At 30.9% G+C, this 14,586-nt stretch overlaps 2 protein-coding genes across 4 annotated transcripts in view; one reads left to right on the top strand and one right to left on the bottom strand.

The window, feature by feature from the left end:
* The window catches only part of LOC147079082 (uncharacterized), a 566,084-nt gene that overhangs the window by 379,682 nt on the left and 171,816 nt on the right, over positions 1-14,586 (bottom strand). The gene's annotated exons all lie outside the window — the stretch shown is intronic.
* hdly (hadley) overlaps positions 1-14,586 on the top strand; it is a 232,384-nt gene that overhangs the window by 215,845 nt on the left and 1,953 nt on the right. For 2 of the 3 annotated variants that reach the window (XM_085953319.1, XM_085953327.1), the window contains exon 2: positions 7,378-10,462. The exons of the other annotated variant lie outside the window; for it this stretch is intronic. In XM_085953319.1, the coding sequence (XP_085809445.1) occupies positions 7,380-8,567 (1,188 nt within the window). In that variant the 5' untranslated portion in view covers positions 7,378-7,379 and the 3' untranslated portion in view covers positions 8,568-10,462. Of the gene's footprint in view, positions 1-7,377; positions 10,463-14,586 lie in introns of those variants that run through there. 3 annotated transcript variants of the gene reach the window in all.

The raw sequence follows: 14,586 nt of genomic DNA on the forward strand, positions 1-14,586 counted from the left end.
TCGCAATACACTGATTTTGGGTGTGACCCGTGGTCAAATATTTTTGCGTTATGGACTTTATATTTTCTGTTTCCAATAATAAATACAACGCAACTAAATATTTATTATTATTCTGTCCAGCACAATTATCGGACCAAAAATGCACATTCTTATTTTTTAGAATTTCTTTTTCAATTAATGGTGTGTAAATAGAACTACCAATTTCATTAGAATCTCTTTTAGGAGTCACTTTGTTCCAGATACAACAGAACCCTTTTTCTCACCAATATCAAAGATTGTGAAATATGTTGCAAGTTTTCTGGTGTAATAGAAGTTTGAGACTTTACCACAGGGTTATGAGAGAACTGCAATTAATTGTTTTGCTTTTTGTGTATCATTTAAATTTGTATAAGTATGCTGTGCTGACCATCGATCGTTTTTTGACTGAAAGCGCCTAATATTAAATTCTGTATTAAAGATCGTAGAATACTGAGATAACTTCACGAAAGGTCGATCATTTTGTCGGCACTTTCCTTTGTATAGCCTATAGTGTTGCTAAATTTAAAGAGCCATCAATAAATTGTCTGGTAGTTAGTCTGGTGTAGCGTCGTGGGTCATAGATTCCTAATATAAATCCTGGGTCTGGCAAGTACACATATTGTTTTTCAATTTGTGTATGAGTCAGAGTATGAACCTAATAGATTGAGCAAGTGGGTGACATCCATATCTCGTAAAAAACAAAAATATGTTATTACAAACCACACGTGGAGGTCCATGTGATCTTATTAGATTGGACATGGTTGAAAGTTTGAGCTCTCAGGAAGTGGGAGTCTACCCTAGGAATGCATTCGATGTGATCTCTAACATATTGTTTTAATTCGGTATCAATTTTCTTACGATTTCACGTGTTCCTCTGAGATCCTTTTCTATGATTTCATCACTGTTTGTTTTATTTATTATTGTGTTTATCAACAAACTACTGTCAAATTGTCAATGTTTTCAGAATGGCTAGTCACCAGTGTGACCACAACACAAGTTTTATTTACTTTGTCCATTCCTGACCTATGATAATTCAAGATGTTACAGTCTTAAACTCGCTAAAAATTTGAATCCTAATTTAAGACTATAACAACTCAAAATAGCATAGTCTTTAAATATCACATAATACTATTTATAAAAATTATAGACTATTCTTTCTGTCCTGTATTTCCGTAGAATTCATTTAGACTTGTGATAGTCTTTGACCAGATAAATAATGATATTTTCAACCATTCTGCATTATTAACTCAAAATGTCACTTTTTCGACTTGTAATAGTTTAAAACTAGGGGTGCGAATTGTATCTTTAAAAAATACCAGAAGTTTAAATGGGTGGAAAATCACTAATTTGTCTCTCCTGTAAAGTTTTCAAAATTGAGTTACCTACTGTAATTTTTACCTCGTATACAGAAATGTTATTTTATAATATAAATAATTCGATCATGCTTTCACATCACAGAGCAGATTACTAAATATAATTTCTATAGGCTATACCCCAATACACTACATTTTGACACAGGGTTTTGAATGTGTGAGCGTCCTACGAAAATGAACTACACATTATAGATGTGCAATAGTGTGTGTTGCAACCTCCAAATACACCAATATAGAATGATCGAATGACAAGCTTAGAATGACGTATTCTTGACACGTGTTTATCCCATATTCTTCCACACTTGAGATCGGGTGCCTGTTACTCCACACCCGTTAGGTATTTCATTTCCCATTATTACTGAGTTCACTGTTTCGCATATTATAAAAATGTCCGCCAAAGTCTGTACTATGATTGATTAGTATGTGACTCTGTTTAACAGTGTAGTTACAAATATGAGCCAATTTAGTGAACTAAATAATAATTGACTATCTGGTTCATGGGCACTTATCTATGAATACAACAGTTGTATAAACAGAAATAATTTCATTATGTTATTATTTTATTATGATCACCCGGTAATATTGCTTACTTAAATTAAGAATAAATGTTACTAATTACAATATGAATAGCATTGTTCTAAAACTGAAATATTGATTGTGTTGTCTGTTTTAATGGCCAGGATTCAATAATAAATAATTACATCCGTGATCCATCTACGTACCTGTATTCTATTAAGTACGTACATCTTACGCAATTTTGACATTTAAAACATATTGTTAATGGTATGTATTTATTTATTTTTTCAATACTAATTTTCATTTACAATAAGCATGTTTAAGTAATACTATTGAAAAGAAGTTTAATATCGATCAGAGACATCTTGTCGCGGAATTAAGAGACATACAATAATTATCTTTGACACTACGTAACCGGAGACAATAATATAAATTACTATAAGAGTCTCCGCCCTTTTTCGAACCAAAAAGACTAAGTTCTTAACTAAAACTTTTTTCCCGCACACGCGTTGTACAAATAATACAATATTTTATATCATCTTTGTAATTTTTACTATGTAAATAAATAATTTACCATAATTTAGTGTAAAAACATTCCACCTCTCTCTCGCGCGATTCCACGCCTTATCCTTTCGGAGCCCAATAAGACATTTTGCTACTACCTATTCTAATAATAAACCATATACGGACAGGTTTGTCATTAATAATATAATAAAATATACCTTTCAAACTTAAGAATTCCGTTATAAAAAAGAGTGATTAACTGTTGCATTATTGACATTATATTAATGTCAATTGCTTTGATATCAAGGAAAACTTGATCGTTAATACAATTATGATGAAAAAACTTATGAACCACTTCACCAAGTATCCTGATTTACTGATTGTTAACATAATATTCTTTTTTCTACTATCTGATGACATTTAATGTTGATATTTTAATAGTATTAAGTTTTTCAATTATCATAATTGAATATTACGTTTCATATATGTACCGGTTATTAGATTAAAATAAAACATTCAGTTAATGGAGTAACTTATTGAGAAGTAAACAATAAATAATTCAGAAATTAATCAAAGGTATGCCATTCATTTTTATCTAACAATTTGTGCCCGCAGCCTTGAATATCAAAATAAAATATATTATATACAAAGTACGTGTTAGCATACTTGACGTTGTTCTTCAAACTAACGAAACAAGGTATTGAAATATTTTAAAATACAATGTTTTATTCACAATGTATCAAATTGTATTTTACTACTCATTGATTAAGCGTACCTACTTAAATTGGTAGCGATAGATAATTTAAATATTCTATAATAATATTATCTTCGCATAACCAAAATAATATGTTTGCATAATTGAGATGTCGGCCTCTTTTGACGTTCTGATATTACTGTACGTATGATACATAGTTGTTACATATATTTAATTCCCGCAATTAAGGTAACTTAAGCAATTATATTTCTTAGGTGCTATGCAACAAACAATCGATATTATTTTGATATTTTAGATATTCTACGGAAGTTAATGGCAGGAGCCAAGTCATATGATACACAAAATTATCGGCACTTAAAAAAATCATTTAATGTTTTAACTCATAAGATGCCGTAAGACGAAATCTGGTTCAATTAAATCAATAAATTTTATATATGATGATAAAATTTAGCGATGCCAAAAATTCGCGAGATTGACTTGTAGCTAACTTAATCAATATGACATTTTTTTCATTTTTTTCATACATTTATGATCCATCTCAATAAAAGAAGGCTTTCTACAATAAATTATTTTGCCCACGTAACACTATTATAAGGCATACCTCATCAATAACCCTTTAATATTCTTTTTCGTACTTGAAATAAAATAAGGAAATTAATTATTTATCTCCTTTTCGATAAAAATCATGTCTAAATATATTGACGGTTGCATTATACCAACAATACGTAACAATAAGCGATGAAGTAGTCACATAATCATATAAGAATACGACTTGATAGAGAAAAGAAAATTTGTATTGTATGTATAGCGGAGTTATGTAGAGTAACTAGGGGTTAAAAGGTCTCGCGGACCGGACGTGACGTCACGCACTAATAGCTTTGTTTTCGCTTCAGCAACAGTTTCCGCCCCAATTTTCCCGCCCTTGCCTTCTCAGGCCGTGTATCTTCCATCTCTCTTCTTAGGACCTGTCGATTTCTTCTTGTCTTCTTTAACTTTAATACATAATAACAACAATATATTTAACGTTTGAAGGTCAATATGTATTGGAGTAGTAGTATATCTCAGTAGCGAAGGGTAGAGGTAGGCTGTTAAGATCCGCCATAAATAGTGCACAATAAACTTTGTCAGCCATACGTTAATAACTAAGACTACAATTTACAGCTGGTGTTGGATAGTTTTAAAAAATCAATTAAACCCTGTCTAAACCAAACCATAATAGTTTTGGTATATTTTGGGCGATACGACAGAATTGTGTATACTTTTTCATTCATATTTATTTGTTTTCGTTGGATTAAGAACACATATTTCACATATTGTTTGTTAATTTTTAAGCGATGCTTAAACCAAGCTACTATAATCGATTACAAATATTATTCAATCTATATTATATTCAAAGTTATGTATGATTTATTTGCATTATTTCAGATATTTTATAGATAGACGAGTATTTTTTTTATTATTATCTATTATGTCTTGGTTTTCACTGGATTTAATAGATTTTTAAAAACTAACCAATACCATCGCTAAATTGTAGTCTTATTTCAATGAAAACTAATACATAAACACTTGCTCAATCTAAAAGGTCGAAACTCTGACACACATTGAAATACAATATTATGTGTATTTGCCAGACCCAGGATTCGAACCTGGTACCCGCGACATTATAAGCTGACGCGTTGGCCACTCGGCCATCATGAGTGTTTTAGCGTTTACTGCAGCATTAGTTAATAATCCCGGAATGATAATGAAAAACTTGTTGCAAAATAACTGCAATACAAAATGACCTCAAAATAATTTAATCATAGGCCTTAGTAACGATGTTTTAACATTATTTTCATATACAAAAGCTGCATCTGAAGATATTATATTATATTCCATTATATTATAAGATAATAATTATTATAACCTCTATTTATAGAAAAATAATTTTAACTTTTCTATTTTAATTTCAGCTGTTTCATAATTATATGAAAATATTTTTCAACAATGAATGTAGGTATGAGTGGTGTAATGAATGCATACTTGAATTCACGCGAATTATAATATTATGAATATTATTTACCGGGGTTGAATTCCCAGTGAACTATTATAATGGATCCGTCCGGTATATTTCTGTAATAGGAAGGTATATATATCATATATATATAAGTAATATATATATATTGTGTACATATATCTCGTTTACAAAATTTAGACAGACGTGTTGTCTCGCCCCACGAACACCCTTCACAGCCCTTGACGTTTTGAAATATACAGGAGCGCGAATTATATATTATTATTATCTAATTCTATATAATATAATATATTATTATAATGTGATAATTTATAATATACTTAACAATAAAATAAGAATCAATATAATTAGATTGTGTATTTAATGTTATTATTCTTGAGGGGATGGTTTATTTGGTTATTTTTTATCAATTATAGACATACGTCGTTACCACAGAACAGATTATTAAATATAATTCCGATAGGATATACTCCAATACACTACATTTTGACGCAGAGTTTTGAATGTGTGGGTGTCCTACAAAAATGAGCTACACATTATAGACGTACAATAGTGTGTATTGCAACCTTCAAATACACCAATATTGAATGAGCGTCAGTGCATAAACACGCAGCAGAACGAATGACAAGTGTATTCTTGACACGTGTTTAAGTTTATTCCAGATTCTTCCACACTTGAGATCGGTTGTCTGTTACTCCACACCTGTTAGGAATTTCGGTTCCCATTAATTCTGTGTTCCCTAGTAGTTATCACTATGCAGGTACACATAGAGCCTGGATAAAATAAAGAAGAAACATAAAATCAATAGTTGTAGAGTGATTTTAATCTTAACTTAACATCAACTTCATCAAAGCCAATATACTTATATAATATATATATATATTAAGTATACAATATACATAGAAAAATAATGACCGAATCATTTTTTTTACATTCGTGAAATATGATCACCCGTCGTCAATTGTATAAAAGTATGAATATATTATGAAAATATTTTCTAATATTGTTTTGGAAGCCCTATATAAAGAGACTAATAATATAAGATAAGGCCTGCTAAATTCTTGAATGCCAACCTGTATGTATTAAATCACGCTGTATTTAGGTCACAACGTCATCGTGACATCACGAAGCAGGGGCGGAGTGGTGAGCTGGGCGGAAATTGACACTGATTTATTCATGGCGTTCATCTCATGTTGCTATTTTTTCTTTCAAATTTGCTTCCTCTGCTGAATATCGTGATACGTTCTAAGCTACTCGTATAACATTGATACTGTTGACAGAGTTATAATATATTATTAGAAATACTTTTTAAAAAATGTAAAAGTAAAATTTATGCTCCTGAGAAGAACAGAGACGATATATGGTGTTCCACAGAATGGAGGATAGATTAATAGATTTTTACGAAGAATGATTTTTAGCCTTTATCCCAAGTTCTGGTCTTGATCAATCGTACAACCAATAAAATATAGTTTTTATCAATAGCAAGATTGCACTCGAAATATACTGCTATGTTATGAATTCCTGCGTTTAATGTTGTAAATATTATATTATATACTATATCTCTAATAATGATGAATTTTAAGCATATTGTAATTTTTCGATTCCTACAATGTTGCTTGCTCTAATTCTGGATAGAAAATAGAGCGAAGATATTTTATTTATCATAATAAGTACCTACCTAAAATATACATAGACTACATGATTGAAAAAATGTATAACAATATTCTTAAAAATATCGTTATGAAGAATTGTAGTGTGCAAACTTCACGGAAACTGTTTCGATAAACTATCCCCAATGCAAACAAATACAGTGAAAATATTATAATGCTTGTATGATTCTCTTGACTGTGTAAATTTAATAATAATATGTTACATATATATATGCAATATTTTATAAATCACCTGTTTCCTAATTCTCTCATAATTTGATTTACAATTTTGACATATCGTGTAGTAGGCTCTTTTTTATGGTGTTAATTGTCAATTCATTGTGGAAATGAATTGTATGTTGTGTTAACTAAAATAAAACAATAACATGCAGTACTATTCCACTTATTTTAATATTAATCAGGAGCAGTTATGTACGTTTCAAAGGGACATTGTCAACCAATTGACAATGTCCCTTTAAAGCGGACGAAACCAGTCCTGGGTAATATTTAAACAAGTGGAACTACTATGACATATTGTGTTTTATTTTAATTAATATCTTGTACTAATTTGATTTTTGTTTGTTTCAGAAATGTCTCCCAAGTACGCAGTCAGCTTCTTCCTTCTGGCGATTGTCTGCTCAGCGGGTTTCACCAGTGGCTTCAACAGCGAAAGACTTCAATCTGAAGACACCAAGCATATCGAAAATCAAGATGAAAGTAAAACATCTGATTTGGCGCCAACAGAAAAAGTCCACAAGCCAAGTGTCCGGTCACTAAACCATCCACCTAGGACTAATAGCGAGCATGACTTCGGTGTGCCAGATCATCCCGTGGAACCTCATACCAAAAGAGTAAAGGTTTTAAAGCGAAGACATGTTAGAGGACGCAGAGATCGTTATCCTGATTTGCCCTCTGAAGTGCAAGATATCTTCTCAACCAACCAAGTCCGTAGAAGCATCACTCCCAACGACTACTATGCAGCTTTCCAATCACAACAACAACAGCCTTTATCACCTTGGCAATTCCAGGGTCAGGGGTTTCCGTCAGCATCACCTTTCGGTAATCCAGGAGTATTCCACAATACTTTCGTGCCTAACGGACCTCAAGTAAATAATTACTATTCCCCTTACGGTCTTTCTCCTGCAAACCCAAATCCGTTGCAACAGCAAGGCATTACTCCTTGGAATTTCCAAGGTTTCCCTTATCCTCTCGTTTTTTTCATTCCGATTCAGTGGTGCCCTCCCAATACCCAAGTACCTAATGTACCAACTGGTGAATTGCCATCGACTGGTCAAACGGTAGATGATCGATTTGGATTCCCTGAAGAGCAAACTACAGTTCGACGTAATACTACGACAGGAATATCTCTAGACATAGCCACTCCACCACGCCGCCCGACCAGACCTCTTCCAGAAATTCAACGCAATCCTTCCGGAAACACTCTTCTGGCATCTGGTGAGGGTAAAATTGTAAGTCAACAAGCGTACAGTCCACCGATGCTTCAGAGACCTCAAGCACCTGTCACGTCTGCACCGACAAATATTTTAGAAGGATCTAACAGCATCAGTGCGCAGAGTCCACAAGTCGGCGCCAATGTGCCTCCTTGTCTATGGGCCATTGTGTCATGTTGTCAGCGTTACAACAGGAATCGAAGCTCACAAGAGAATTGCTTCGATAATTTGGGCTGCTCAGGAGCTTTCTACGATACTGATCCTTGCGATGGCGAACTTGCTAAAGCCGCTGAAAAGGCAGCTCAGACATTTTACAATAGCGGATAATTATAATAATTTACCATCTTGTTGTATCTTCTAATGTAGCTTTTTATCTTAAATGGAATTTTCCATTAGCGTCAAAGTATTTTTAACAACAAAATTACTTGCTTCTATCATGTTTGCACGTAGTACGTCATGTCATTCGACAGAAAAATTAAAAGTCACCTTGAATATAATGTATAACAATAATTTACAATCATATTTCTGAACTTCGAAAAGTTTTTAAATATTATGTATTTATTCGCCGAATGAGAAGACTCCAATATCCTTTAAAAATATCTTGCATCGTACTCGATGAAATACAAAATCAATTGAAAACAAAACGAGTTCTTCGGACAAAAAAAAATCTTGTTTCGAAGCATTGTTCAAAAGCTAAATAAATGATTTGATGAAGAACCTATTTTTGTATACCAATAAGAGAACTTTTTAATAACTAAATTTCGAACCAACTCTTTAATATCTCAGAAGCTTAATTTTGATGGTGGAATGTTCCTGAAACCATCAATTTATGACATTTTCGTTCTAATAATCATTTTACCGTGTATTAGTTACTAATGTTTAAACTAGTTTGTAGTAGAGGAATGACATATTCTTCTGGCGTTGAGGCAACGATGAAACCACTTTGGAACGGTACTAGTGTCATTTGAAAATAACGATACCGAACACCTAAATGAGTCGCCTGTACTGCCAGAAGAATCTGATACCATTATACGCAATGAAATAAATTGAGATTTATGTGCAACTAATAACTTTTAAGATGAAAAATTAATAATGTTGATTTATTTGAATGTTCAAATCTATCATATTAATATAAGATTACTAAATTTATGTTCCCAGCATATGTGTTAATTTTACATTAATATTAATTGAGTCAATCGAAAATTAATTTTTATTCTTTACACTACAGTGAAAGATTCAAGTTTGTTTTTGAGTGTCTCCCAACGCCTGGAGAGTATTAGAATATTGTCTTTTCATATTATTAATTTTTTCTCGTTTCTGTGTTAATATTTTTGTAATGCTTAATTTTATAATTTCAAATAATTTATTATTCCATAGCACTTGACAATATCCATTTAAAAAAAATATTGTTAATTTCCTCCAGAAAATTGTGCCAATATAAAAAAATATTATTAATTATTTAATATTATTGAATCTCTTCACGCGGAAAGCTCTCTCTGTACTCTGCTGTTTTAAATACAATCTTAATTAAATGTTGATCCTTATAAATGACCAAAAGGCATGAAATCAATTTTATTTAAAACAGGAAAAAGAGCAAGATTGCAAACCGCTTACCAGAGGCTTATAAGAAAATCTGTAAAATAACAGCAAATAAGCTAATTAAATATAATAATTGTGAATATATTCCGGTGTTTCTCAAACGGCTGTCAATTTTTTTTTTATATTTTTTTTAAATTATCATTAATTTTAGCATACTTATTGCGTGCTAATGTATAATTTTTTGAGAAATATTTCTATATATCACCTAGATGTATAACAGTGATAAATTATGTAACACTTAAATTTTATTTTTAATAAGTTTTAAATACATTGTAATGCTAAGTTAAATAGTCTTAATTACAAATAATATAATTTATTCAGAATCTCAATTATAATAATGATATTTTTTAAATTTAAAATCTGTATACATATTGCTTTTGATTACTTATTAATCAAAATTATTCATCGCTCACAAAATTGACTACTTAAATAAACAATTAAATATCTTGACTTTATTTTGTAATGTAATAATTCAAAAATATATAGTGTGATTATAAGGTAACGTAGGTTTAGGGTGTGTTCGACACTTTGGACTCGATGTTATTTTTTTCAATTACTGTATGCATTTTTTGAACAAATTCATATTGAATGTTGTGAAAATAAACAAATGAAAAATCTTAAAACGAACTTTTTATTTTTTTTACTAAGGAAACCTGTAAATTTGTGATATGAAGTGTCATTCAACAAGAGTATCATCCGCATGTCATTGAAAGGGAAATATTACAAAAAAACTCCAAATATTTAAATACATTATTAATAACATAACCTACTATAATTTTGCCAATCGGAAAAAAACAAATTATACTCTGATAGGTAAATTTTTGATCGCACGCTTGAAAAAACTAAAATAAGCTCTCGAATGTGGTTATAAAGAAACTATGTAAATATTGCTTGGGAAAAAAGCGAATCCAATATATTTCTTACATAATTTGAAAACACATTAGATACACAAACATTATATTTTTTTAAAAACAAAGATGACGCCCACTGGATTTAATCACTCGCCTCTGGGATTCGCACCGATGTGCTCTACCAACTAAACTATGTGCATCATATCTTATAACGATGAATTTTGACTAGTAGTTTTTACAATTCTTTATTTTCAAATTATCTACATTCAATAAAGAATGTTACATGCTGAAATCTTGTAATTTATTATTCGTTGAATAAAAAATACGTTTATTGAATAGGTATATTATGTCTGTAGAGAAAATTTACAATTGCTTGTTGAAAGATAAAGAACGGCTCTTCATTATAGTAGGTACTATACTTTTATCGGGAATACTTTTTGTAAAATGTACTATAAGTGTGTGAAGACAAGATAGCAACACTGGAATGAGGTCAACAAGGAATCAGTAGCTGGCCAGACGATAAAATATTACCTAACAGTCGCAATAGCTGTTATTATTAGTAAATTAGTAAAAATGGAGAGAAGAAAAGACTGAAGAAGTAATGCTCCTGTATTAAATAAAATGCTAGTATTGCAATTAAATTGGACCGATAATCATAAAGAAAAATACTGACATGGACCTGCTGTTTAAATAAAATCAAAGACTGCTTATTGGTGGCATTACGGTTCCTTGCTGCAGATGATCGATACCACTCTTTGCTTTAGGTAGCTATTTTGAATATCTAAACAATTTAGGTACAATACCTTATTATTTATAATAGGGTGGGAAATAATCACACATCGCGTTAGTCAAAATTTACATTACGTAATTAGTACTGAGTAATAAATACCAAACGCACAACGTGACGTATCACATTTAAAAAATATAAGTCAACTTAGTTTGACAACTAGTCATATATAAAAAGGAGGAAATTCACAAAGCGAAACAATATTTCACCAAGTTAATAATGGTCGGCTATGGTCACATCATTTCGCGAGTCATAATATTTCAGATCTATCAATTAATAAGAAATTGTCGTTTTAATAAAACTATTGAGTATAGGTACTGATGTTAAATATTCTTTTAATTAAAAATTTAACCGCATGGAATAGCAACATAAATATATTTTCCGTCGATATACGTATTCATTTGTGTGTGACAATACTATATTAACAATTAATTGGTGATAATCAATTATTTCCATAGTGAAAATCCACCATTTCAATATTTTATTGTCTATCATTTGTGAAACCATCTAATTCCGATGTGAATTTCATCTTTTTAAATGTCGGAACTTTGTGAAGACAGTTTAGGTATATAATTGTGCGAATATATTATATTCCTCTTTATATATTATACCGGAAGTTTATAATGCGCTGGTAACACTGGAACAATCAATAAGTGAAGGTATACAAAAGTCTTTTTGCATACTATTTTATAAAATATATATTATTGAGAAAGGTAAAAAGATCACGATAATAATTTATATTGTCTTTATCCACGTTTTTTAATCAATACATTAATTTCTTGCATGTAGTCATTCTTATTAGAAAATTGCGCGAGATTATAATATTATGAATGTATAAATTTATATGAAATAGTTGTTCTTTATCCCATAAGTAGACACATTATCGAGTTATTCAGTGCCTCTTAGATATTCATTTGATTCCATTTGTATATTATATACCAGTGGTGGTGAACATATGGCACGCGAGATGATTTTGTATGGCACGCGTTTGAAGAGAAAAAATACCTATAATAATAAATGACGGATCACATTGTATAAACAATTGCAGGCAAATACTCTTCAAGAATAAGCATTACGTTTAATTTAAATATGTAATTGCATAGGCCAGTCCTTAGACTTTATGAGTCACATATAATATTATCGCAATAACCTCATCAGGCGGCGGGGAATGCTGCTTAAGAACTTAATGAACTATAGGCTCTGCCCTGGGGACCATCATCAGTTTCATATTAAATCTACGAAGATCCTCTCTTATGTTTCTACGGAGGGTTTTACAAAGGGTAGAGTATTCAGAATCGTTAGCGTCAGAATCGTTACGTTGTATTTAAACAATTAACAAGTAAAAGTAAATCACCATGTTTATTCCTAAGCGCAGGATATGGACCTCCATGAAGAAGAGGGTACGCAGTTAGATGAGACGCGAAAGTTTTAGTTTGAAGAGAAAAAATACTTATAATAATAATAAATGACAGATAGCTTTGTATAAAAATAGCAGGCAAATAGGTAATCTTCAAAAACAAGCATTGCGTTTAATTTAAATAATATATAATTGCAAATGTTGGTTCTTATGCTTTACGTGTTAATAATATTATCGCACTAACCTCATCAGGCGGTGGGAAAAGCCGCGCAGCAAACCTCTGATTTGATCGATTTACCATGCCTCATCTGATCAGAGCAATTATGGTGTCAATATGTGCGTAAATAACAAACTAATAAATACACTAACAAACAACAAAAACTTGGTGAAGGTAATTCTCGCAGAGTTTTAAAATTGGTGGACCGAAATGTATGCAATAATTGAAAAAAGTAATAAAGCTATTTGTGCTATCATTTTTTTAATAGAAATTTTTAAAACTTCGGCACGTCAGACAGTCGTTTTATCATAATAAGTCATTTTAAGGATGGACAGTTCTATTTTACCATGACATAACATATTAATATGTCAATTAAATAGTATTTAGTTTACTCGATAAACAAGTCAATCCAGGCTAACAAAACGTCGGGTGACAGGTAAATGCCAATCTCCATATTGTTTTTACTACAATGATGTGATCATAGACTAATAATTCCAAATACATAATAGAATTCCAAATAATATGAGTTTTTAATGGTACATTAGGTCTTGTCAGTTGATTTTTGTTAATACGATGAAACAAGGCAGTGTTTCAATTAACTTTTAGGAATAGATACATAGCCACTACCACTGCCTAAAATATTATATTAGGGACACGTGGGAGATTAATTGACATTATATTGATTTTTGTAAATGTTCGAATGTATTTTTTTTACTTGTAACCTTAAAAAAGCTAATGTTCTCCTGTCGTCGATTGTATGAAAGTATCAGTGGATGAACATTTTTTCAAATATTGTTTTGAAAACCCTAATGTTATACTAAAATATACATTACAGTAAAGCAGTGGCGAAGGGTGGAGGTAAGCTGTTAAGATCCGACATAAATAGTGCACACTAAGCTTTGTTAGTCAACTGTATTTGTTTTCATTTAACTAAGACTATAATGTGTACATATTGTTTGTTACTTTTAAAATTAATTAATGAAGCCCTGCTTAATCTAAGCCATAGTAGATAATAGTCAAAAAAAGATAATTTAGAGATATTATTATAGATTATGGTTTGGTTTAGGGAGGGCAAGGGATTTTAATATTAGCATTGGAGTTATAAAAAAAACCAATGCCATCTATAATATGTATTTTTAATTCAGCGAAAATAAATAAGTATGACTGAAAAAGTATACACTAGTTTGTCCAATCGCTCATGGGGTACCTAAAATATTATGGTTTGGTTTGGGTATTGTTTAATTGAATTTCAAAAACTAACCAGCACAAAGTATCTGCAAATTGTATTCTAGTTTAATGAAAACAGATAAGTCTGACTTACAAATGTTAGGATGCATTTTTATGTCGAATTTTAACTGCCTACCCCCGCTACTGCAGTAAACTATAGTAAATTATAATCTTGGTACCTATGATTCCTTGAAGGTGGGTACATTTCATAAAATATTACATACTTGCTGAAGTACCCGGTTTCGCACGAGGTCACTTCATTGATTGATATACATTTATTATATAAAACAATAATAATTACATTCTTC

This window comes from Rhyacophila brunnea, unplaced genomic scaffold, assembly GCF_057557595.1.
Source record: "Rhyacophila brunnea isolate RB1 unplaced genomic scaffold, BYU_Rbru_1.0 scaffold_10, whole genome shotgun sequence".
NCBI lineage: Eukaryota > Metazoa > Arthropoda > Insecta > Trichoptera > Rhyacophilidae > Rhyacophila > Rhyacophila brunnea.